Source organism: Macaca fascicularis, chromosome X (genome assembly GCF_037993035.2).
Source record: "Macaca fascicularis isolate 582-1 chromosome X, T2T-MFA8v1.1".
Taxonomy (NCBI): domain Eukaryota; kingdom Metazoa; phylum Chordata; class Mammalia; order Primates; family Cercopithecidae; genus Macaca; species Macaca fascicularis.
The window spans coordinates 27,953,685-27,979,630 of NC_088395.1; the positions used below are offsets into that span (position 1 = coordinate 27,953,685).

The window sequence follows — 25,946 nt, forward strand, 5'->3', positions numbered from 1 at the left end:
TTCTAAATAAAAATGAGTGGGCCAGGCATGGTGGCTCACACTTATAATCTCAGCACTTTGGGAGGCCAAGGCGGGTGGATCACGAGGTCAGGAGTTTGAGACCAGCCTGGCCAACACAGTGAAACCCCATCTCTACTAAAAATACAAAAAAAAAAAAAAAAAAATTAGCCAGACATAGTGGTGGGTTCCTGTAATCCCAGCTACTTGGGAGGCTGAGGCAGGAGAATCACTTGAACCTGGGAGGAGGAGGTTACAGTGAGCCGAGATCGCGTCACTGCACTCCAGCCTGGGCAACAGGCTAGACTCTGTCTAAAAAAAAAAAAAATGAATAATATAGTAAGAAATTATGGAGCCAATACATTTTATATAAAATATAAGAATACCTGGCAGCTGTTTATGAAAATTCTAGGTCTATCTGTCCAAATATCCAAATGATACACAAGTTTTATTAATGTTGTAAAATCAGTATAATAAACTTATGCCAATATATGAAAATGAAAAAAAAATTTAGCATTTTAATCTCAATATGATATTTTTTGCCTACAGCATATGTGAAAGCAAAATCTTTGCAGGCATTAAAAGATTTTGTCAAAATAGCTTGAATAAATTATAAATTATAGCAAAGTCCAAGCACACCAAAATTTCAAATTAAATATCTCATGAGGTTTAGATTTTTAAATATTATTAAAAATTATTTCACTATATAGTGGCTTTATAAAATTTAAAACTTACACATACCATTTTGCCATGAATTTCTTCATAGTAACTTGTTGAAAGTGATATAAAACTTACTTATCAGGTGATTCGGAAAATTGACTCAAGGCCCAGGGACTACCACAGAAGAGGTGGGCATTGTAAGAAGAGTTGAGATTGTAAGGGCTGATTTTGAGAAATGAAAAGTTCAGTTTCTCTATAAATTCACCGTTAATGTCAAAGGCACACTGATGCAAGACCAGCATATGGGCCCTTGTGTCAGATTAACAATGTTTTCTTGAAGCATTAACCAACTCCTTAAATGTCTTATCTAATGTTTTTTGATTTTTATTATTTTCTACAGTTTGGACTGAATTCTAATTTTTCCTGGCTATAAGTTTCCAAAATAATGTAATGTTTTCAATGTTTTTCTTCTTTCTTCTCCTTTCCCCCACATTTTTCCTAATTTGAAAGCACTGAAAACTAAGTTGTGCTTTCTTTAAGCCCTGCAAACTGAAGCTAGACAACTTAAACTTCAAAGGAAAATAACAGCAGCCTGTTTACATACATAAGCCACTTTCATACCTGCCTACTGATGTGTTATGGACTTCAGAGTAATGTGTCCTATATCAATTTTCCAGGATTGTTCCTTTGTTTGTTGTTGTTATCCTCCCTTCCTCCTCCTATTTTTTCTTTGTAGGACATGAGACTTCACAAGGTGCTAAAAATCAGCTTTCCTAATAACTCGAGTCCTTACCCGTCTAGGAATAAACCATCCTACCATCTTAGCCATGAGAGATCAGAAGAAGCCTGAGACCAGATACTCATTTTCTTCTAAAATGCTTTCTCCAAAAGATTTTTAAAAGAAAAGGCTGGAAATGTGAAAGGAAAATAAATCGTGGGGTCCCCAAATCCCTAAGCTAAAGGGAAAGATCAAACTGGAAACTGCTTAGAACAAACCTGCCTCCCACTCTATTCAAAGTCATCCCTCTGCTCACTGAGATAAATGCATATCTGATTGCCTACTTTGGAAAGGCTAATCACATACTCAAAAGAATGCAACTGGTTGTCTCTCACCTACCTGTGACCTGGAAGCCCCTTCCCTGCTTCCGGGTGTCCAACCTTTACCGATGGAATCAATGTACGTCATACATATATTGATTGATGTCTGTCTCCCTAAAATATATGAAACCAAGCTGTGCCCTGATCACCTTGGGCACATGTCTCAGGCCTTCCTAAGGCTGTGTCACAGGCACACATACTCAAACTTGGCAAAATAAACTTTCTAAATTAAAAAAAAAAGAAAATTCCTCGGACCAAGTCCTGTGTTGGGCATAAACTAAATTAAAAACCAAAAAAAAGTTTCCAGAAGATGCAATTATTATTGATTGTGTTTCTTTATAAAGTCCTGATTAATATTTGCATTTTATTCTGTTAGGCCTCTCCCTTTTAGTTTCAATGTGGGTCTTCAACATTTTGAAGTTGAATATGTTTTTAATAATCTTTTTTTCTCCAATTATGGTTTCTGACCCAAATAAAATTATTGAATCTCAGAATGTTACAATATAAGTTACATTAACAGTAGTTCTGGCCAGGCATGATGGCTCATACCTGTAATCCCAGCACTTTGGGAGGCCGAGGCGGGCGGATCACCTGAGGTCAGGAGTTCGAGACCAGCCTGACCAACATGGAAACACCCCTAAGATACTAGTCTGCACTAAAAACACAAAATTAGCCGGGCTTGGTGGTGCATGCCTGTAATCCCAGCTACTCCGGAGGCTGAGGCAGGAGAATATCTTGAACCCGGGAGGCGGAGCTTGTGGTAAGCCAAGATCACGCCATTGCACTCCAGCCCGGGTAACAAGAGCAAAACTCTGTCTAAAAAAAAGAAAAGTAGTTTTATTTGTTACAAGGGGCATTAGCAATCTGGTAAAACAAAACAAAACAAAAAGTGTCCTTGTAAGTTTTCCCACCTAAATTTGTAAAGAACAAGGTTCAGTTTATTTTTTTTAGTCCAAAATTTCTAGCTCTTTACAAAGTGATGCATAGACTATGAATTTCTTAACTTGTTTGGTTTTTCACGCATTCTCTGTATTCATTTTCCGTTGGCCATTACAGTAGTCTCTATTACCTGACTTGCTCATAATATTTTTTAAAATAAACTAGTGTAGTAATTTTAAGATGTTTTCCTGAATGATATAGCTTGTTGAATCGTGGAAGCTCTGCTTAGCAAGAAGTAATCGAGTTTAAGATGTTAGTTAACATTGGAATGTGTAGTAATCAGAGAGAAATATATGGCAGTTGAACCTAAAGGGGAATGGGTCCTGGATACACATCATGGTGAATTTAGTTGTTTAAATATTTGAGGTCAATGCTCATGATCAAAGCTTTCCTTAATGACCTCGTGGCAGGAGTCTGCGTTTGGGAAATGGAATTCTTGATCCAGAAAGTTTTACTATTTTCAGTCATTATATTAAAAGATGAGTAGGTTAATGAGTACTTACCCCTTTTGCCCTTTAAAGATTTCTGTTCTGAGGGAGCTTATAATCTCATTGGGAGTAAAATCTATGTTTTGTGTTTAATGTTCCTCACTGCAGTTAACTCCCTGATGTGGACAAAATAGCTTCAATGTGCTGAGTGCTTAGTGTGGCTGTACAAAAAATAATCTCTACAATACAACAAGCCTGTAAGTATTATTCTTTTTCAGATAAGAAACCTGAGGCGCAGAGAGCTTAAAAGATTTATATCACCTATATTGTAAGAGACATTCAATCATACTTGCAAACTTGAATTTATTACACTTAATCTTGACTTACCAAGAAAAACATGTTACATGCATTTATATAATGCATATATTATCACATATGCTTACATAAATGGAAACACAAGTGCATTCTGTAGCATATGAACAAACATGAGCTAATCCTTGCATTTACTCCTCACCTACCCCTTATGCCACATTTATAAAGAACAATTTTTCCTTCCCTAAGTTTTCTATACCTTCTGGTGCTTTTATGTTTTTGCAAATGCTGCTTGCTCGGTGTGTAATGTCCAGCCCCCACTTTGTCTGCCTATGTCTTCTTGTTTAAACTACAGCTTAAACATCACTTCCTTTAGGAAAGCTTCCCTGACATTTTCTCATTTCTCCTCACACTATAGTCTTTTTGAAGGCTATTATGTGTTTTATTTGTCTTTGATTTTTAATCTTAAGGGTGATGACCAGTACATAGTATGTGTTTAATAAATGTCGAATCCTCCTCTATTTCAGAGGAATCTGCATATAGTTATGCTTAAAAGTTAATGGCTATTCTATAAACCTACCAGCATGGCAGAAATGAAGAAAAAGACATACAATACCACCTGTTGGTATGAACATAGAAAATAAAGATGTCTCTCATTGACTGTTGGTTGGAATGTAAATCTAGTCAACTTACTTTGGAAAACTAATGGGCAGTATCAGTTAAATTCAAACATATGCTTACCTGTGGGCCAGAAATTCCATTTCCATGTGTAAACCCAACAGAAATATGTTCACTTGCTCATTAAATGATATATATTTAAATGTTCATAGAAGCATTATTACATTAGCTCAAAACTGGAAATTATCAAAATACCAATAAATAGTAGAAAGAACAAATATATCATAATATATTCATCCAGTGAGATGCTACCAACAAAATAGAGTTACTGATATTCAACCACACTCAACAATTTTAGATCAAACTCAAAAAACAAAGGTTGAGGAAAAGAAGTCTAACACAAACTACATCGTATATGATTCCATTTTTACCAAAACAAATGAATTCATACTATTAGAAGTCAGGAGAGGAATTACTCAAAGTGTGGGGGAAAAGCACAAGGAAAGCTTCTGAGTTTCTAGTGATGTTCTATTTACTGGTCTGGGTGCTGACAATACAGGAGTATGACAGTAGTGAAATTCATTTACCTATATTCTCATGTTCCTTTTATTGTCAGTGTATTATACTTAATATTATAGAGTTCTCATTTTCCATTCAACTTATCTGACTTCTTAGTTTTCCTATGAGTACCTTATCAAGAATGGCCAAGAGTCTAAGATTTTTATCCTACTTCAAGCTAACAAATTAGCTTTTAAAAGTCTTATATCAGTATTCAGTCCCCCCATCTCAGTTTTGGCATTTTGGTATAGATGATGGCAGAAAACACAAGACTCATAGTCAAAGGACTTTATTACCAATGGCAATAACAGTAGCCAATAATTTGTGTTGGTTCCCTGAGCCTAGCTTCCCACAGAGTGACATGAAAAGGGCTGGGTGAAGCATACACAAAAAGTGGGTTGCATTAGTACGAAAGGAGTCCTGAGCTTAGTAAGCCAAAATATTTTATTCTGGGTAGGAAGCATGCCTGCCTTTTGCTCCAGAAGTATCTCTGTCTTCCAAGGATGTTTGCTGTACAAACATCCTTGAAAAGATGGTTTAGAACAAATCAGTCAGAGACTGTGCTTTCAAGTTATACAGAAACACAAAAGACAAAGGAGGAATTGCCTCTCAGCCCTCTTTTTCCTTTGCTTGTCTTTAAATGTCAATTTTCCTCAGCATCCCCTCCATTGACACTTTATTTTAATATACAAGACATTTTCTCAGGTAATACCATCAGTCTTTTAGTCCAAAAGTCTTATATCAGTATTCAGTCCCCGCCAATCTGATTTTTTGCATTTATGTTACCTCTACTTGAAAATTTAGCTGTTGTTGTTTTTTTTTTAAACTTTAGTAAGTTCTAGGATACTTGTGCTGAACATGCAGGTTTGTTACATAGATAAACATGTGCCATGGTGGTTTGCTGCACCTATCAATGCACCATCTAGGTTTTGAGCCCCTGTATGCATTAGGTATTTGTCCTAATGCTATCCCCCTCCTTTTCCCTCACCCCCACTCCCCGACAGACCTCAGTGTGTGATGTTCCCCTTCTGCTGTGGGAAGTGAGGAACCCCGAATGGAGGGACTGGTTGAAGCTATGGAAGAACATAAATTGTGAAGATTTCATGGACAGTTATTAGTTCCCCAAATTAATACTTTTGTAATTTCTTACACCTCTCTTTACTGCAATCTCTGAACATAAACTGTGAAATTTCTTGGACACTTATCACTTCCCCAATCAATACTCTTATAATTTCCTGTGCCTGTCTTTCCTTTAATCTCTGTTTTTTTTTTATTTTTATTTTTTTTGAGATGGAGTCTCGCTCTGTCGCCCCGCTGGAGTGCAGTGGCCGGATCTCAGCTCACTGCAAGCTCTGCCTCCCGGGTTTACGCCATTCTCCTGCTTCAGCCTCCCGAGTAGCTGGGATTACAGGTGCCCGCCACCTCGCCCGGCTAGTTTTTTGTATTTTTTAGTAGAGACGGGGTTTCACCATGTTAGCCAGGATGGTCTCGATCTCCTGACCTCGTGATCCACCCGTCTCGGCCTCCCAAAGTGCTGGGATTACAGGCTTGAGCCACCGCGCCCGGCCTTCCTTTAATCTCTTAATCCCGTCATCTTTGTAAACTGAGGATGTATGTCATCTTAGGATCCTGCGATGATTGCGTTATCTGCACAAATTGTTTGTAAAGCATGTGTGTTTGAACAATGTGAAATCTGGGCATCCAAAACGAACAGGATGGCTGCGATTTTCAGGGAACAAGGGAGATAACCATTGGGCCTGACTGCCTGCGGGGCCAGACACAACAGAGTCATATTTCTCTTCTTACAAATGTGAATAGGAGAAATATCACTGAATTCTTTTTCTCAGCAGGGAACAACCCTGAGAAAGAGAATGCATTCCCAGGAGGAGGTCTCTAAAATGGCTGCTCTGGGAGTGTCCGTCTTATACGGTTATAGGTAAGGGATGAAATAAGCCCCGGTCTCCAGTAGCGCCCCCAGGCTTATTAGGATTAGGAAATTCCTGACTAGTAAATTTGAGTTGGACTGGTTGTCTGCTCTCAAACCCTGTCTCCTGATAAGATGTTATCAATGACAGTGTGTGCCCAGTGGGACATGAAACTTCATCAGCAATTCTAATTTCGCCCTGGTCCTGTGATCTCGCTCTGCCCCCATTTGCCTTGTGATATTTTATTGCCCTTGAAGCATGTGATCTCTGTGACCCACACCCTATTCGTACACCCCTCCCCTTTTGAAATCCATAATAAAAACTTGCTGGTTTTGTGGCTCAGGGAACATCACAGAACCTGCTGACGTGTGATGTCTCCCCTGGACACCCAGTTTTAAAATTTCTCTCTTTCATACTCTTTCCCTTTATTTCTCAGGCTGGCCAACACTTAGGGAAAATAGAAAAGAACCTATGTTGAAATATTGGAGGCTGGTTCCCCCAATACCCTTCCTGTGTCCATGTGGTCTCATTGTTCAACTCCACTTATGAGTGAGAACATGCGGTGTTTGGTTTTCTGTTACTGTGTTAGTTTGCTGCGGATGAAGTCCTTGGTACATCATGATAAACTAACCCTACAAAATTCCATTTTCTCTGACTCAGGTGGGGTGTTCTACTTCTTTGTTTCCTCTCCCTCCCTCCCCAACACCAAACATACAGACACATTCTTACACTAAAGGAGAAACATTGAGCATGTTTAGAAAGTCAGATGTTTTTATTGCAGTTTCACAGCCTCTGGTTATAAAAGCATGGGCCAGTACGGTGCGGTGGCTCACTCCTGTAATCCCAACACTTTGAGAGGCTGGGGTGGGCAGATAACGAGGTCAGGAGTTGGAGACCAGGCTGGCCAATATGGTGAAACCCCGTCTCAAAAAAAAAAAAAAAAAAATTAGCTGGGCATGGTGGCACGTGCCTATAGTCCCAGCTATTCAGGAGGCTGGGGCAGAATAATTGCTTGAACCTGGGAGCCGGAGGTTTCAGTGAGCTGAGATCGCGCTATTGCAGTCCCGCCTGGGTGACAGAGTGAGATTCGGTCTCAAAAAAAAAAAAAGAAAAAAAATGTATGGGCCACCCTGGAATCTGAAATGTTGGATTATTTCAGTTCATTTGTTGAACCAATAGAAAGAAATTGGAAGTTTTTTAGATTATTGTTTCCTTTCTCCTGCTGGCACGATCAGATAGCAGTGATTGTCATGATCTTTTTATTGGGGGCGGAGAAGGAAAGGTAGAGGCCATAGGGTCATCAGCAAACCCCAGCAATCCCTTTACAGGGTAGAAGAGATATTTTTAACCTTTCTTCCTTTGATGATAGACGATATATGAGGAAAAAACAATCATAAAACTTCAAGCTTGGAAGCATATACATATTTTTTTCCTGAAGAAATGTTATTACAAGTAGAAAGAGGGAAAAGTTGATTCTCATCCCCCTCTGTCTTGGTCTATTATTAATTCACCTCTGATTTTTATCTGGAAAATTCATACTTTTTAGGCATGGAAAGGATAGGATGAGACGAATGCCATCCAGCTGTTCACAAATAATTAGGAGGCTGAACAATGATGGCTAGAAGTTGAATGTTCAATTCCCCATCTAAACCCCACTAGTTGCTGAGGTTTTGTGGGCAAAGATGATGGAGGCATTGGGGTTGAGGTGAGATACTAAGATCTAGAGCACAGAATTTTCTCCTAAATTGAAGGCATCATTGACCGGGTGTAGTGGCTCATGCCTGTAATCCCAGCACTTTGGGAGGCTGAGGCGGGTGGATCATCTGAGGTCAGGAGTTTGATTCCAGCCTGGCCAACATAGTGAAACCCTATCTCCACTAAATGTACAAAACTTAGCCAGGCATGGTGGCAGGCGCCTGTAACCCCAGCTACTTAGGAGGCTGAGGCAGGAGAATTGCTTGAACCCTGGAGACGGAGGTTGTAGTGAGCCGAGACTGCACCACTGCACTCCAGCCTGGGTGACAGAGCAAGACTCCATCTCAAAAAAAAAAACAAAAAAACAAAAAAACAAAAAAAAAACGAAGGCATCATCAGGGCCAAAGTAGCAGAACAATTTAGAGCTGATACAAGAGTGTAAAGGTTTGCAAAATGGAGAAGGTTAATCTGAGTAATGTTGAGATGAAATAAGAACAGAGACTGATATGAGGAACAAAAACCAACACAAAAGGATGCTTCTCTGTAAGAAAAGTTGCCTTGAATTGAGTCTTTAAGAAAGTAATAAAATTCCTAAACCATGTAGCTTTTGGTGTGGAAGAGATTCAGATATTAAACATCACACAAATAAATATATCATTCTGAATTTTGATAACACCATGAAGGACATGTACAGAAAGGATAGGGTGAGCCTAATTTGTTTTAGAGAGACATCTGGGAAGGGCCCTATTAAGAAGTGATATTTAACTTAACTTGAGACCTGGAAGAAAATTGGCCAGATGAATGGCTAAAGCCTGCAATGGGAAAATAGCTTTTTCAGAAAAGAGATTTTCAGAACATATGATAAAAGACAGGAAGGCTGACATAAGTAGAAGAAATAGAGAATGTAGGACTATGTTTAAGACTTTAAATTTTCTTCCAAGTGCAATTGGAAATGATTGAAAAGTTTAGTGAAAAAATGAGACAATGTGATTTTAATTTTTAAAATGTCACTTTGACTATTAAGTGAAGAATGGATCAAAATTAAAAGTAGGAGTAAAAAAATAATTTTTAGAAAATATAAAGGTTCTATAATGTTATTAATAGTGAATAATAGGGAAGGAAAAATACTGTAATTCAGAATTGTTAAGTTATCACACTATAAAGGGAAGAGACCTGAATGAGAGAAAACTGTTTTGAAAAATAACAATGTAGTCTTCTTTTTAAATCAACCATGCAGATACCAGAGATGTGTAGAAAAGTCTTGTGCAAGTTCTGTTTTTCCTACTGAAACATTGAGGACATTTAGAAAGCCAGATTTTTTTATTGCAGATATCCCACTCAACATACTAAAACTTTATAGCTTATCAAGGAAGTAAATTCTAGGATCTCCCCTTTACAAAACTGTGGCAGGAATTACCTGAATAAAGAGGGAAGAAGGAAGTTAACGTTTTAACTTACAGTTATTTGTGTTTACTTTGTGACTGATGTATGTGCACATGAATAAAAGAGTTTCAAGATGCCATTACCCTGTGCCAATTTTCTGTTAAGTTTCACAGGTTAGTGAAAGAGCATGTCTGAAAGGATAAAAAAAAGGATAAATATGCTTAACTCTATTTCCTTCTCACATACTTTTTTGAAGTCCCAATAATTACAATCCTATACAATACAAAGTCACAAGTAACACTGAGTGAAAGAAAAAAATATTAAAACCAAGGATCTGGAATTTGAACAGACAGTCTTGGAGAGAGAGTCAGCTTATATAAATCACCATGAGAAGATTCAGGAAAACCAGAACAAAAGAGATGAGTAAAACTTTCCTCACTGATCATTTATCTTAAGAGATTATTCATGGAATGATATGGAATAAAAACAATAGATGCAACTAAAAAACATCAAACTTTAAGGAGGCAATTTGATATACTTCAAGAGGAACCATAATCATGGCTGTCTTACTTGGGCCCATAAAATGCTAATAACTTTAGCAGAGTTATATCTATACTATACTGCTTTCATCGAGTTTCCCCAGGCCTTACATAAGGAGAAAGGAACTTGAAAAATTAGAGACGGTAGGCAAAACTGGTTTCCAGCATGCCCCACTGTATCAGTTATCCAGCACTATGACACACTATATAACAAATACAAAATCTAGATTACATACAACACTATGCATCGAATTCTTATGCATAGTGTTCAATGCATAAGCTGAGATCACCTAACGTAGGCTGGGTTTGGCTGGAGCAGCTCTGCTCAATACATCTGTCCTCCTCCTTGTTGATTTGACAGACTAGCTCAGAGGTATTCTCCTGGCAATGGCAGAAGCACAAGACTGCAAACAGAAAAACAGAAGGCCTAGAAGAGCAAGGCTCAAACCAGGCAAACTACCACTTCACTGTCTTCAATTAGCCAAAGCAAGTCAAACAGACAAACCCCAAAAAATCAAAGGGTGGGGCAATATACTCCACTTCTTAAGTGGTGGAGGCAAGAGTAAGTAAATATTTCTGAGCAATAATATAATCTACCACACCCTCCTTTCTTCTCTGCATCCTCTCTTTTGGGGCCTTCTTTAGCTCTGGGAGAAAAAACAATTAGTAAGAAACTGACTCACAATATGAGCAACTTGATGTACTATCTTTTGGAGAAATATTTGTATTTTGAAAAACAAACATAGGACAAGTGATTACACTTGTCATTTCAGATGGTGTCATTTCAGATCTCCCATGTGAGCTGTATTTCTGGAGAGAACCTTCATAGACCATAGACCAGCCCTGAACAACTGGAAAGGCTTTTCTTCTTCTCCTTCTCCTCCTTCCCCCTCTTCTCCCTCACCTCCTCCTCCTCCACTTCTTCTTCCTCTTCCGCTCCTTCTCCTCCTTCTCCTTCTTTTCTTCTACTTCTGGATAATATTATTTAAATAAGCTTTCTTTTTCTTCTGTTTCTCCTTCAGAAACACTCAAACTCTTATATAACTACAGGAGCAAATCAAACCATGTGATCACCATAATTGGCAAGCCACCAACTTTAGGCTTTCCTGGCCTGGTGAATTGTTGCTATTTTAGTAACAGAAAACCATGACATTATAATTTCAAAATAATCCAAAACCTAGCCTACTGAAACTGCAACATTATCATTTTAATTTGTGTTCTTTATTAGCTATGAGGATTCAAATTTCCAAAGACCTTTGGGTTTTTAATACATACCAAACCCACAAGCAGCTGCAAACTGCCATGGATGCTGTTTTACATTAAACGGGGTAACACAGATATCTTATATTTTCATTTGGTCACTTTATTTTCTAAGTCACATATACAAAACTTTCCAAAGTACTACCAAATACACAACTATGTCCAGTACTAAATTATTTACTAAATTAATTACTAAATTAATTAAAAAGTTCTTAGAACTTTTCAAGATTCTGAATTCCCTGTTAGTTCCCATTCCCTCCTCTGGCTCCTGCTTTGCACACATTTTTTCATAAGGCTTACCTCCACACCACTACCAGCCAGAAAAATACAGGCACACACCCTCTTAGTAACTGTCACATCGTATTATATTTTTAAAAGCAATTATCATACACAATCTGCATTTTTCAGATGAGGACTACCAGCCTGTGAAAGGGTAAATAACTGATCCAGAGTTTATGTATCTAGTAGCTTGTAGAAGCAGATTTCAATAAACTATTTCTAGGAGGGAGGAGACAGTGGTAGCAATTATTGTATGGATATTGCAACAGCCACCACAATGATAATAATAATCATAGATAAGTTTTATCAAATGCTACTCTTTGTCACATGCTAAACTATCCACGTAAATTGCTGGGTTTTTTTTTTTTTAATCACAATCATTGTGCGATTTATTTATTTATTTTTTTATCTCTTTCGGTTGATGAGGAAACTGGCACAGAACGCTCAAATTATGCCCTTAAAATTAACACTTAAGTTAATCCTTTAGCATGTTTTATTTCCTAAAAACATGATAACTTTGAACTTAGAGTTTGAACTCTTGACAACTATGTTCCAGAACCATCTGTCACCCTAGGTCTATGTATGGTGATAGATTAGAAATCAGGTGAAGGACCAGACCCCCATCTTCTGACCGCCAGACCACACAGTTGGGCCACAGTGCCATTGGTTGGGGATACTTCTTTCACTAATGTTTCATGACTGAAGTTATAGCAAGAAGTTATCATATATGAAAAGGCAATCAATATGTCAACAATTAAAACATCAGGAGGTAATCCGCAAGGAGAGAAATTCAACCTGAGTTTTCTTATCATTTTGAGTATTAGGCAGAAATGGATTCCAAGGTATGGGAATCCCAGAGAAAGTGACTATGTCAGGCTGGAGGAAGTCAAAAGAGCAGGTCCTGGCATCTGGCATCTGGCTTTTGCCTGTTCCTCTCGCAACACTCATGGGACTATGTAAAACCTTGACAATCATACCAACTGAGAATTGTCTGGGAAACCAGACATGCAGGCTTGGTTAATTAATCTTGCTACCCAGTGAACAATGAGGAGAAAAAAAATCACATAAAATATGTAAGGAGAAAAAAGGAAAGCTGACTGTTGGAGTCAGTACAGTGAGGAGAGAAAAAAACAAGGGCCAAATGTTGTAAGATTAAATTCCAGTCCCATGGTAGACTAAAAGAAATATTTGATCTGGTCACTTATCCTTCCAAAGCTTCAGTTTCCAAATCTTTAAAATGGAGGTAAGAAGTGGACAGTAATTAAATGTCATTGAGTTTTCTTTCCTGTATTAACGTTCTATTTTCCATGTTTTAGAAAGTTTTCAGAATTTCTGAAAAAAAATTCATTTATCATGCTTAGTTAAAATATGCATATAATGAACTATTATATCCTTGTAGGTATGCAGCTCTGTGTTTTAGCACATTTGTCAAGTCATGCAACAATCTAAAGAGCCACTTTCAGTCTAGTTTTCAGCTAGGACTTTTGTCTCTGGCCGTGTACACACCAGGACTGTCTGTAGCAATAGGGGCACTTAGAATTTCCTCAGGTAAATTCTATTACTTCAAGGGGTTCCAGTTCAGACTTCAAAACATATGATTGCATGATAATAAAAATAAACCTCTTTGTCTTTTTGTAATTCATGTTATTTATTTTTAAGCATGGACGTTTACATTTTTAAACTACATTTTTTCCTCCCTCTGTTACCCAGAACTTCCGTCTTCCAGGATGAGCAAACACTAATCAGTTTTCCTTGGGCTTGAAATTATCAGTGCTAACTTGAGTTCAGATGGCACCTTCCTTCCAAATCCTTGCTTCAGTTATTTGCCGTGAAAAAATTACTTTTGGGGGCTGAAATTTCTTGCTTGATTTTTTCCCAGAAGTGAATTATTTTTAGGAATTTAACTAAAATACATCCTGATAAGGTTTATATGCCTACCAAATGTCATTTTAAATAAACAGAGCAACCTCCCTTTCCAATATCTTTTGTGCTGCATAGGTGAGCAAATATAAAATCTCAAATTATTAGGTACTTATTATTTTTATCAAAATAGAAAAGGCTTCCTATTTCCCTTTAATTTTCTATGACTTTCTTTTTCTTTAGTGTGTGCAACTTTTTGAAATTGGCCCAACACTAGATTTGTTGACTATGTGAGGAGCAGATAATACTATTCCCTAGTGGTTTGCAACATTTGAGATAAAGCTCAGAAAAGTAGTCCCATAGAACCTGTGCATCAGCAAATTTAAATTTTTTTGCAATTAAAAATGTGAGATGGCTACTACCAAATGTCAATTTGAATTTTCTATGTCATAAATGCTAATACTATATGAGCACAATATTCTTCATAGCAATTAGCCATGTAGATGAACTCTCACAGTGTTTTAAAACACTTCCCAATCCTTTGGGAACCATAACAGACACTGAATTTAGAAACAGAAATTCCTGCATTGTTATAACTTGCAAGTCTCCTACACAAAGTCATTTTTACACCTTTTACAAAAGTAATTGGCACTTTTTTCTTCTATAGTTGCAAGATAAAAATAAAGTTAATACCAAGAAAATATGCATGCTTTCTGGAAAGTAAGATTAAAAATGAACCACAAAGGACATATCAAATACATTATTTTTATTATGTACTATTGGTACTGTGAACTAAGTATATATTTTCCCATTTATAACCAATATAACCCAGGTGGTCTAACGAACTTGTTTTTATTTAAGTAAAACATAGAATCACAGAAATTTAGAATGTCAGAGCCAAAAGAAATATCACATTCAAATTCATGATCTTATTAAGGAGGAAACTGAGGCTTAGCTGGTTAAATGAATTGTTCCACCGCCCACTGGTGCTTTTACATTTACATTAAATCATTAATGTACTTGCTCAAGTTAAGCTATGGTGCAAGTTTTCCGTAAAATAATATGCATATTTAATAATGTATTAAACTTATCCAAACTCAAGGTAAACACATAGCAAAGTACTTGATCATGGTTGGGGGAATAGACTTATTTTTAACTTAAATAATTTTACCCTGTAATTTTTCTCCTTTAGAACCCAATGCAAAACTTTTTCATCCAGTATTTACTATTTTCTATGTACCAATCTGTGTTCTAGAAAACAGAGATAAGCAAGACTCATGTTGTTCATTATATTCAAGTATGTAAATAGATATAGTTTGAATCATTGATTTTCTTTTTTTAATCATTTATGTTATTTTTCTATTTAACCTTCTGAAATTTTAAAATTTCCTTTATTAGACCAAGCTACTCATTACAAAATAAGTTCACCAATATTATGTTTAAGGAAAAAATGAAATTTAATTTTTTTATTGTAGACAAAGTAAACTTTCCAAGGCTATGCTTTGATTTCCTCAGTAATTTAGACTGATTCTATTAACTAAAAATTTATTCCTAAAAAAACTAGATAATGAGACTGTTAGTAAACCTAAGGGGTAATAATTATCATTTCTACAGAAATTTACAGTTCACCAATCACTTGCAAATGATTCTGATGGATAATTACCATTACTTTCTGTGTTTAGATATCTAAGACTTTAAGTCTGTATCAGTATCTGTCATCTATATCTATATTCATACTATGTAATTTGCAAATACAAATATGTAATATGTTTTCATATGCTTTATCACTTATGTTTAAATGCTAAATTTTGTGACATGTGCTACTGATTTTTGCTTTTCACGATAACAAAGAAGAGATGCATAAGGAGAATGTGAGGAGTCAGGGAAATTTAGTAAATACTTTTGGGGCTGTCAGATGCAGCAGCAACAGGATGATAGGTACTATTATAGATAGTTGCAAAGGAAACAAGCCAGAATTGGACAGTGACAGGGGTTGGGGGAACTTTACAGAAGTGATTCCTAAGTTGATTGTTGAGGATGTGCAAGAATCAATCAGAAACAGAAAAAGAGAAAGGATATTCAAGGCAGAAAGAAAAACATGGATTTAGATAAGGAGGTCCAGGAGAGCAAGGAAAAATTTAGTGGTGGAAAGTGATTGGGGAGTGCGTGAGTGTCTGTTTCGAAATGGGAAGTGGCTGTTGAATAGACTGGAGAGAGAAGAGGAGGAGATATAATGGAGGCCTTTGTATATCTTGCTGAGTTTGATTTTGTAGCTTTAACTTTAATTTGAAAAATCAAAAACTGTCATAAATGAAGAGGACTGAGAAGCAAGACTTGTGAAAAAGAATTATACATGGATACAAAAGTTAGAGAGAATTCTAACTTAAAACTGGATATGGCTACCAACATACCTCCTTTCATATTTTTTCCAAATACTATCTGTTGAGCCAAAGATAAAACAAAGCAAAACAAGCAAAAAAAACTTCACTATACCTTAGGTTAAATTAACTGAAACTAATTGAAGAACCTAGAAAGAATCTCACTAGTTACAAAAGGTAACAGAACATAATTGAGAAATATAATTTGCAGCCTGAGCCTAAATCCTTTAATAGAGAGCATCAATACTAAGGAAAATTAAGTGATTCTTTAAAAATAATGAGCTATCATGCAAGGCTAATATATAGTATATTACCAAGTAAAAATAAACAAAATTTAAAAATAATTAAGTAATATGTACAGAATGATCTCTGTTTTGTGAACACATTGATGAAGGGAAACAACTATGTATTTATGTATACTTTTGAATATATACATAGAGGCACAAAAAAAGATGCAAAAAGGACACTGACCAAACTGATTAACCTTGGTAATCTGTGGATAGAGAAGATATCACATTTATTCATAAATTTTGCATTACTTCAGTTGTTAAAACACGCATGCATTATTTTTAATATCTAAAATATGTAAATTGGACAAGCATAAGGCAAATATAACCGTGGGCAATTCAGAAAATAGTGAGAATATTACTGATTAAAATATAAGAAATGTGATCAAAGCACTATTCATTGAAAGAAGATTCATAGATTTGAATATGTTCCTTATAAAAATTATTTAAATAAATTAGATAACAATTGTAGAAAGAACAAGAAAATCATCAAAAAATCAGAAACTTTGAAGCATAAATTCATAAATTTTATTATGAATAGTCAATTATAATGCAATAAATAGAATACTAGTTTTAAAAGTATTTAATGCATGAAATTTCGGCAAATTAAGTGTAGAATACTTGTTTTTTAAAAGTGTTTTATGCATGAAATTTTGGCAAATTAAATAATGATAGAAAACATTGATAAATATATTTTGAAGCATAAAACAGAAAAACTTCAGTGTTTAGAAATATAGAGACAGAATACATCCATTCCATCAATCTGAAAAAAAATGTGTATGGAAAATAAAAATTATCTAAAATGATGTAAGTATACAAAATCTGAACCAATTAACTAACATGGAAGAAAGTGAAACATGTATCAAGATTCTCAAAAAAGTTCTAAGTAAAGATGTTGTGTTGTTTTTCTGATATAATCATTTCTGTGCTAAATAAACTATTTAATCTTATATAAAATAATGGAAAGCCAAGCAATTTGCTTTTGAATGGAGCACAATTAGGCTATCAGTAATTGGCAAAGTTAATAGACAGAGAGGAGCGCATGTGCACACACACATACACATATCTCCCTGCAACCATGTTTCCATAATAGTCTAATCTCAAGTATATTTAAATGAGAATACCTGATTTCATGAAAAAAAAAAAAAAAAAACTCAGTCATTCATTAAGTGACTTATCTGCTGAGAAAAAAATTAGAGCTATTTCAGGAATGAAAAGACTGCTTAGCATTAGAAATTTTGTTAATATAATATGAATATAAGGACACCTCTATATCATGAAAAGTAGTAAATTGAACTAACAGTAATTAACATTTTAAAGTGGGAGCAAGCAATAAGTAAAAATGTCCAAGTATGATCCTGGGAACTCATTTCAGTTTGCTAAGCAATTAGTTGGCTGAGACCTAGAGCACCCCCTATTCCCAGGGAGAGAAAGTGTACTTTTACTCAGCTTCTCCAGGGATGGATGACTTCCCTCTATTGAGAGCAGGGCTACACACTTATCATGAACTTCAGTGTTTCCAAAGGCAGGGCAGCTAGCTTTCCCAGAGAACCTTGATATCCTAGTAGCACAACATTTTGTTCCTACAGTGATGAGTTCGTTCTCACAATTGACCCCCAACAAGGAAAAGTAGGAAACAGGAAGTGTCCCTCCACTTGACTGACCATGGCATGGCTCCTTGTGGAAAGATGGAAAAATCAGAATATACAGGCCTTCTCTTGCTACTCTTGCCATGTAAATCCTCCAATGAAACCTATTCCTTAATCTATTCCTTATGATACTGTGCATTTTACTCTGATCAATCACATGGTTCATGGCACTTATCTAGAATCTTGGCCATTAAAATCTAAAACAAGAAAGCAAAGAACATAACATGCTTTTTCTAATGTAAAGAGAATAGAAACGAACCCAAAATGATGTATATGTTAGCTCCTGTCTTTTGAGAAGCAGATGCCAAGATGGGATTAAACATGCAAGAAATTTATTGGAGAAAATGCCTGTGAAGGAAAAATGGGGAGGAATCCTGAGGGAGCTGGAAGAGTCATCACACTGTGGTGCAAGTCTAACCATTGTGCAGGAGAGAAAAGGAGATAAATTTGGGCAGGAAATCTATTAGACTGTAGCACAGTTATAAGAAGATTTCAACAGTCCTTGAGCCAAAATCGGCCGTCAGAAGAGCCCTGTGTTTTCCAGAATGGGTTTGTCTTAGCATCTCTGCCACACTGTCATTAGCTGGGAACAGCTCATGAGAAGCATGGCATTTGTGCCAATGTCACAATGGAAGGCAGTAGCTGGGACCTCTGTCAATTATTATCCCTGCAGTTAGACCTCTGAAAGCCTCATTCTCATGATTGCCATAGTGTAGGTTTTAAATAAGAGAAAACCACAAGAATCGGTAGATAACATAACAATATGCTTGGAAAAGCCAAGAAGATGAACGCCAAAACATTTATTATTTAAAAGATGGTTTAACATTCATCTGTGGGGATGGTGATGTTCTGGAATTAAGATTAAATTGCTTTGCAGGTAAGAACACTATGTGCTATGAGGTGTGGTATAGCAAGGACTTTATTTATTCACAATTGCATAATTCAGGAATAATAATAAACCAACTACCATATATAAGCCTCAAAATCTCATGACACTATATCCAGTTTTTATATGCTATGCTAATAAGTAGAAAAACAGAATAAATGTATCTTAATAGATTATATGATCACAGCTTTATAATAGGAGAATATTAAAATTGACTGTATGTCTTAAAAAGAAAAATGTAAAAAAGGTCTGCATATATGCAGTGAAGTAGTATTTACTTATTTAATAAATCAGTGATTTCAAAGAGTTTGTGCTGAAATGGTAAGATTTTCAAAATCAGTGAAATTTATTGGTATATAGCTCTGTTTCTGGTGTGGTCCTGATTACACACACACACACACACACACACACACACACAGAAAAAGCAGATGCAAGGAAACAAACATAAACACACATGCATAACTTTTGAAGGTTGAATTAGGAATAATTTGGTGTTTATCCTTTATGCTTTGTAGCTTTTTTCAAAATTTTTATTATGCATAAAATGCAGCCAGAAAATGATTTTGTAAAATAACTTTAAAATATACAAACCATCATAGTAGAAACGTGGTCATCATTGATGCTGTTTTTCAAATATTTCTGGTCCCCTGCTTCCAAGCACATGGTAGGGATGCTCTTCCTGGTGGCTTCATAGCTAAGGGAGGCCATGTGACTAGACTGAAACAATGAGTTTAGAGGAGAAGCATGATATGTCACTTCAAGGCTGAAGCATTTAATTGCTGATGTAAGACACTCCAAAGTTCTTTTTCCTCTCTGCATTGATGACCAGAAATGTTGAAAGTGGTGGATGCTTCATCAGCTTGAATATCTGAGAAGCAACCAGGAGCAAAACCCCTCTGCAAACTTGTGATTGACATTTAGCATTAGCAAAAAATAAACCTTTGTTATTAAAGCACTGAGATATGCCAGTTGTAGTCTTTATAACATAATCTTGTCCTTTGTGACTGCCACAAAATTGGTTACTAGAAAATGGGTACTGCCATAAGAAAAACCTCAAATATGAGGCATTAGCTTCAGGACTCACTGTCAGATGGGAAGAAAACAGTTACAGCAAAGCACGCACACAAACACACACACACACACCTCAAAAATAACTGTAGACCGTACTTCTGTGGTATTCTTGCCAAAAATGAATAACCTCAATGGGATCATAAGAAAACATCAGGGAAACTCAAAATAGGATGTATTTTACCAAATGCCTGATCAGTACACTACACTACAAAACTGTCAAGGTCATGAAAGACAAAAAAGAGTGAAAAAAAAATCACACATGAGGGGAGGCTAAGGAGATCTAACGATTAACATATATTCTTGGATACTGGAAAAGAAGAAAAACATTAATGGGAACATTGATGAAATTTGAATTAGCTCTATAATATAGTTAATTTCCTGGTCTTGATAATTATACTATTGTTAAGAAGCAGTCTCAGAACCATTCAGGGAACTCTGAGTAAAGTTTTAGTTTCGTTAAGTGAGCAGAGTATAAATTCCCACAGAGGCAGACCTTCTAAACAGCAGGTGGAAAAAACCTGCATAATTTACCTGCTTTCACTTTTGCTCTCATTGACACCAAGTGTCACTTGAAATACCAAATGATAGTTTTTTTTTTTTTAATGTTTTGTTAGTATTATTGCTGGTATGCATCCCATGAAGTTATAGAGAGTGCCCCAAACTTGGAATTCTAGTTTATAACTCTCTTCTTATGGCCCGTAAATTCTCTTTTGGGACTCTTAAGATCCTTTCCTGAGAGCAGACCTTGGTAGGGGCTTATTGAGGCTCCCAGACCCCCAGGCAGTTGTCCCTAACTTTGGATCTCAGTGAGCAGGAACTTCAGTCATTATGTTCCATTCTAAATTCTAATCTCATTATGCAAATTACTCTACATTCTCCCAAAAACACAGAGATAATACTCATTTCAAGAAGTATTATCAAAGAAAAGCCACTGTCAGGACACAGGATGTTTCATTACATCCTTTTCCCAAGAAAAGTCTGCAAAGAATGGTGTGGTATAGGCCGGATGTGTTGGCTCATGCCTGTAATCCCAGTACTTTGGGAGGCTGACGTGGGCGGATCACCTGAGGTCAGGAGTTCAAGACCAACCTGGCCAACATGGTGAAATCCCATCTCTACCAAAAATACAAAAATTAGCCGGGCGTGGTGGCACACACCTGTGGTCCCAGCTACTCAGGAGGCTGAGACAGGAGAATTGCTTGAAACCAGGAGGCAGAGGTTGCCGTGAGCCGAGATTGTGCCACTGCATTCCAGCCTGGGCGGCAGAGTGAGACCCCGTCTCAAAAAAAAAAAAAAAAAATATGGTGTGGTATAGTTCATCGTGCTGGGGAAAAGGTGATCTTCTGAATTCATTTGCACAAATAACACATATAAAATAAAAATGAACATTTTTATTGAAAAGTAACTGAACATCTAGTAACTTAAATTTATATTAAGTAAAGCTTAAAACAATTTTTAAAACAATTTAAACTCATAAAACAGCTGAGAGAACTTTAAGCAATGCATGGAAGTCAAATAGGATTTTTCTACCAACTACATCACTTGTTAAGTATAAACAATCTTTATAGCAACAATTTTTAAAACTCATAAAACAGCTAAATTTTAAGCAATGCATGGATGTCAAATAGGATTTTTCTACCAACTACATCACTTGTAAGTATAAACAATCTTTATTGCACCAATTTTTAAAACAAACTCATAAAACAGCTAAATTTTAAGCAATGCATGGATGTCAAATAGGATTTTTCTACCAACAGTATCAAATGGCTGTAAGTATAAACAATTTTTATTGCAACTTATTCTTAAAAGTTAATTAAAATATATTTTTTCAAATATGAGAGATTTTTATATTCCTAGCTGGCATCTTATAGGAGATGCTTGTCTCAGGAGGACTTCCTGGAATATAATCCTGTGGGAGTTCCCAAGCATAAAACTTCAAGAAAATTTAATGCATAAACAATGTCATGTGATTAAATTTAATTTAGTTCTTACCAGCTTCAGTGTGCTCAAATTAATCAATATTATTAACATATGGATTCAGAAAATGTGGATAATCCCAAGTTATTTGCTCTGAGGAGATGAATTATCTAGTTAGGAATTCATCTACACACTACTTCTTCTGTTTTCCTTTTCTGAGGCTGTGTGTGTATGTGTATGTGTGTAGCTGGCCAGGAGCTCTGTGCCATGGTGGCTGTACACAATGCAGGTGATGTTTGTTGGGAAATCACAATTAACCAGATGATGAGGAGTGAATTTCTTAAGCACTCCATTGTTTTCTTTCTCATCAATTCTCCTCTGGTCATAAATCTTTACAAATTGATCATGTCCACCCACTGCGAATTGGTAAATATTGGCAGGATTCATAGAGATTGTATACAGTCCCACTTTCTTATTCTTTTCTCTGGTCACCACAACTTTTGAAGCTGTGTGTGTGTATGGCTAAGTGTTAGGAATTAATTTACACACTACTTATCTTTTCCTTTTCTGAGACTGTGTGTGTCCAAGTGTCAGTATTCAAAGAATTATGGTTTGCCTTATTTTACCTCTAAAGAATAAACACATTTATGAAATTTTCAAGTCAACTGAAGAACTTGATCTTTAAAATAAATTGGTAAAAGATGAAAAAAAGTAAAAAAGGAATAGTTTTCAGAATGTCTGAAATGAGTAGATACATCTAATAAGGCCATTAATTTTTTCAACAAAATTATGCAATTTTAGAGGTCAATTATAAGGGAACAGAGAAGAGAGGCATAAGTTGTGTATGTACTCATATAAGGGGTAACAAAAGAGGCATAAAGAAATAGAGGAAAGGAATGAGAGACAAAGAATGTGTGGAAGGAAGAAAGGAGAGAAGGAGATGGAAGAGATGGTTTTCAGAATATATTGTGAAAAATAGAAGACAAAAAGCAAATCTATTAATCTATTGACAACTCTAAATTAGTCAGACTGAATTTTAAAGTCCAGGGTACTCAGGTAACATCTAGCTGGACTGGATATGAGGCCTTCAGGATGGCAAGCACTGCACTCGATCTTGGCCCTCCTCCTCGGATGTATCTGAGGTGCTGGAAGACTCATCCAGCTCTTCATTTGGGAACTCAGCTCCATGACCTCTCCAGCCGGAGTGATGAGCTCTCTGTGACAGGTGACGCATGAAGAACCGAAGCATGTGGTTGTCAAACGGGTCGATATGGTGCAAGTTATCTTCATCTCGTTCCTGCTTGTTCTTCTTAATCACATCTTTTAACCCAGTAAGCTCAGTGGCAGCTTGAGCTGTGGGTGTCCAGATCTTGACATGCTGATCTAGGCCACTGGTCGCCAACACTGGTAGGTAAGGGTGGGGTTCAAGACAGTTTACTATACCTCCTCTGTCCCCCTCCATGAACTGGATGATCTGGCAGGACGATTTCTCCCAGAAGAAGACGTGCCCACAATCACTACCGCTCACAACAAACTCACTCCTGGGGCCATAGAAATTAACACATTTGATTGTGGCATTATTTCTGTGCCCCTTATATCTCTTAACATATTGAGCACCATCACTGTGAGAGGAGTTGAAGAGGTAAATATCTTCATCATTGTAGCTGGCCAGGAGCTCTGTGCCATCGTGGCTGTACACAATGCAGGTGATGCTTGCTGGGAAATCACAATTAACCAGATGATGAGGAGTGAATTTCTTGAGCACTCCATTGTTTTCTTTCTCATCAATTCTCCTCTGGTCATAAATCCTTACAAATTGATCATGTCCACCCACTGCAAATTGGTAAATATTGGCAGGATTCATAGAGATTGTATACAGTCCCACTTTCTTATCCTTTTCTCTTGTTACCACAACTTTTGAAGCTGGCCGGTCTTGTCTGAGGTCAATGGTGAACACAACGGCATCTTCACCTGAAGTGAGGAACTTATAAGGAGAGTCTGGCTCCAGAGCCAACTCGTGGGCAGGTCCCCTGTGCTTGGCCACACGCTTAGTATTCTCGCAATACGATGCATTAATTAGTTCTGCTACCCGTACTTGTCCATCATGGCCACACATGGCCATGATGGAATCACCACAGTTAGGAAAGAACTTAGCCTGGATGACATTAATATCGTGACCACTCTCAAAGTTCAGTACTGGCTTCTGCCTCACCCAGTCCCACACTATCACCCTTAAGTCATCACCGCTACTGGCCAGCCGGGTGCCACGCTGGTTAAAGTGTACAGTACTGACAGAACCAGCATGGCCTCCAAGAAGACCCTGCAGGCAGAAGCGCTGCACAAAGGCTCTTGCCCCACAGGCCTCATATACAAAGCGGGCACTTGAACCCAGCTGCCGCTGGCGAAGAGCAGTAAGGACTTGCCAGCGAGGTCGGGGCAGGGCAGACGTCTCTGACGAAATCCACTCCTCCAGCGCCCGATCCTCCTCTAACAAACACTGCTCATGGTTGGCGCCACCGCATCGTGTACACACCCGAGGCTGTTCTTCTTCCTCCTCCCCTTCCTCCTCCTCCATCTCTTCTTCTTCCTCCTCCCTTTCTGTCTCCTCCTCTCCCACTAATGGGTAATAAAATAAACCTTCACCACTCACGAGGAAATGCTCAAAATCCTCCACACTTTCAAGTTCGACGTCTTCACTTGAACTTTCTGGGTCTGTGTCTTGATTTTCTGTGCTGGCATCGTTCGGGAAACCACCATCCCTGGTATCACCGCCATCTCCGGTCGATGGCTCTGCGGCCGCCATTTCAGTGTCTGAGGAGGCCGCCGTCACCACTGCTGCTCCAGACTGCTCCTCTGGGCTGCTTAACAGGCTTTCAGTCCCTAAGTCTGGTAAGCCATCTGTGCTGCCCTCTTGGTGGGACATCTCGAACGACGTTTGCCGTATCTGATCTGGAACTGGAAAAGTCAACCCCTAAAAGCTCAGGGAAGACAGCACACCTGCCCTGAGGACGGACGGTCGGAGAAGGCAGTAGGTTAGCGGCAAAGAGACACCAACCCGATTGGCTAAAAGGGGCGACAAACTAATCCACCAAGGCTGACGTCAGTACGGGAGCCGGTGAGGCTCAGAAGGCTTTTTATCTGCTCGCCTCCTCTCAGGGTCCAGACTGCTCTAATTTTTCCAGGCCCAGAGCCACACCCCCACAGGCATCTTACACTGTGAGTAGCTGCGGTTTTTTTGAAGATTAAAACTTGCCACACGTTGGAAAATGCTCTTATTAGAAAGGTCACGCAGTGAATGCAAAGAACTCTGATATTCTTAGTCTTGCCACCAGACGGCAATATTTTGGCATGACAGAGAGGTCTCTACTATAGGTGTATCTTAAGTTAGACATAGGCTCTGAGACGAGGATGTATGTTTGATTAATTTAAGAAAATGATCTAAGGGAAGACAGTGGATGCAAGGAAGAGTGAAATCTCAGGTGAACATCCCTCAGAGGACAGCTTCAGCACGATCCTCCTGGGGAACTCTGGAGAGTAAATTACATCTGAGTTATCCTTACACCAGGCAAGGGAGTGAACTTTCATACTCCTACACTGTTCAGTCATTGGTTAAAGGCCACACTGGGAGGGATGAGTATATCAACTCCCAGATGTCCCAGATGCTTTACAATCTCTTCATCTGTGGGCAAAAGCCCCTTCAGCAGCTTGAGGGCTAAAGAGCTGTACATTAGTACTGATGCTTGGAAGGGAAAGGGAAGTAGATGGTACAAAAAGGGATTTGAAAGGATCTTGCAGAATAACAGCCACAAAGTAGCTAATACAACCACTATTAGAAAGGGCTTTGTTACTACTGTGTATGATGATGAAAGTACAACTTAAATAAAACTTTAAAAAGTGTATAGAAGTCTAATTTGGAAGGTGAAACTAAAACTAAAGTCATGGTAAGCAAATGCCATTCACTCCCCATATCTTGTTAAACGATGGTTCAAATCCCACAGTTGCCATACCCCTCTTCATGCCAGTTGAAGGAATAATCTGGGGAACAATGGTGAAGTGCAAAGACTGACAGTCTTAAATAATAAGACTCGAAAGTCTAAAAGAATCCTTGACCCAAGGTCTACGGACGAATGATGTGTTAGCAGACGTGAAAACATTAATCTCCTTGTGCTTTATCAGAACTCTTGGGTGACCAGGACCAATGTTAATG

The 25,946-nt window shown here is 37.5% G+C and overlaps 1 protein-coding gene across 2 annotated transcripts; it reads right to left on the bottom strand.

Moving 5' to 3' along the window:
* Positions 1-22,826: 22,826 nt before the first annotated feature.
* Positions 22,827-24,677, bottom strand: DCAF8L1 (DDB1 and CUL4 associated factor 8 like 1). 2 transcript variants are annotated; one of them, XM_045384416.2, is made up of 2 exons: positions 24,386-24,677; positions 22,827-24,349 (listed from the first exon to the last, which is right to left on the bottom strand). In XM_045384416.2, the coding sequence occupies exons 1-2, from the start codon at positions 24,660-24,662 to the stop codon at positions 22,827-22,829; spliced, it is 1,800 nt and encodes a 599-aa protein (XP_045240351.1). In that variant the 5' UTR covers positions 24,663-24,677. The 2 variants fall into 2 exon arrangements, with proteins under 2 accessions (XP_045240351.1, XP_005593278.1); XM_005593221.4 differs by having other exon boundaries at positions 22,827-24,662.
* Between the last annotated feature and the right edge of the window lie 1,269 nt (positions 24,678-25,946).

What these genes read in the sequence shown, in the direction of transcription:
- DCAF8L1 (XM_005593221.4), bottom strand. Translation starts at nt 24,662, where the DNA reads ATGTCCCACCAAGAGGGCAGCACAGATGGCTTACCAGACTTAGGGACT.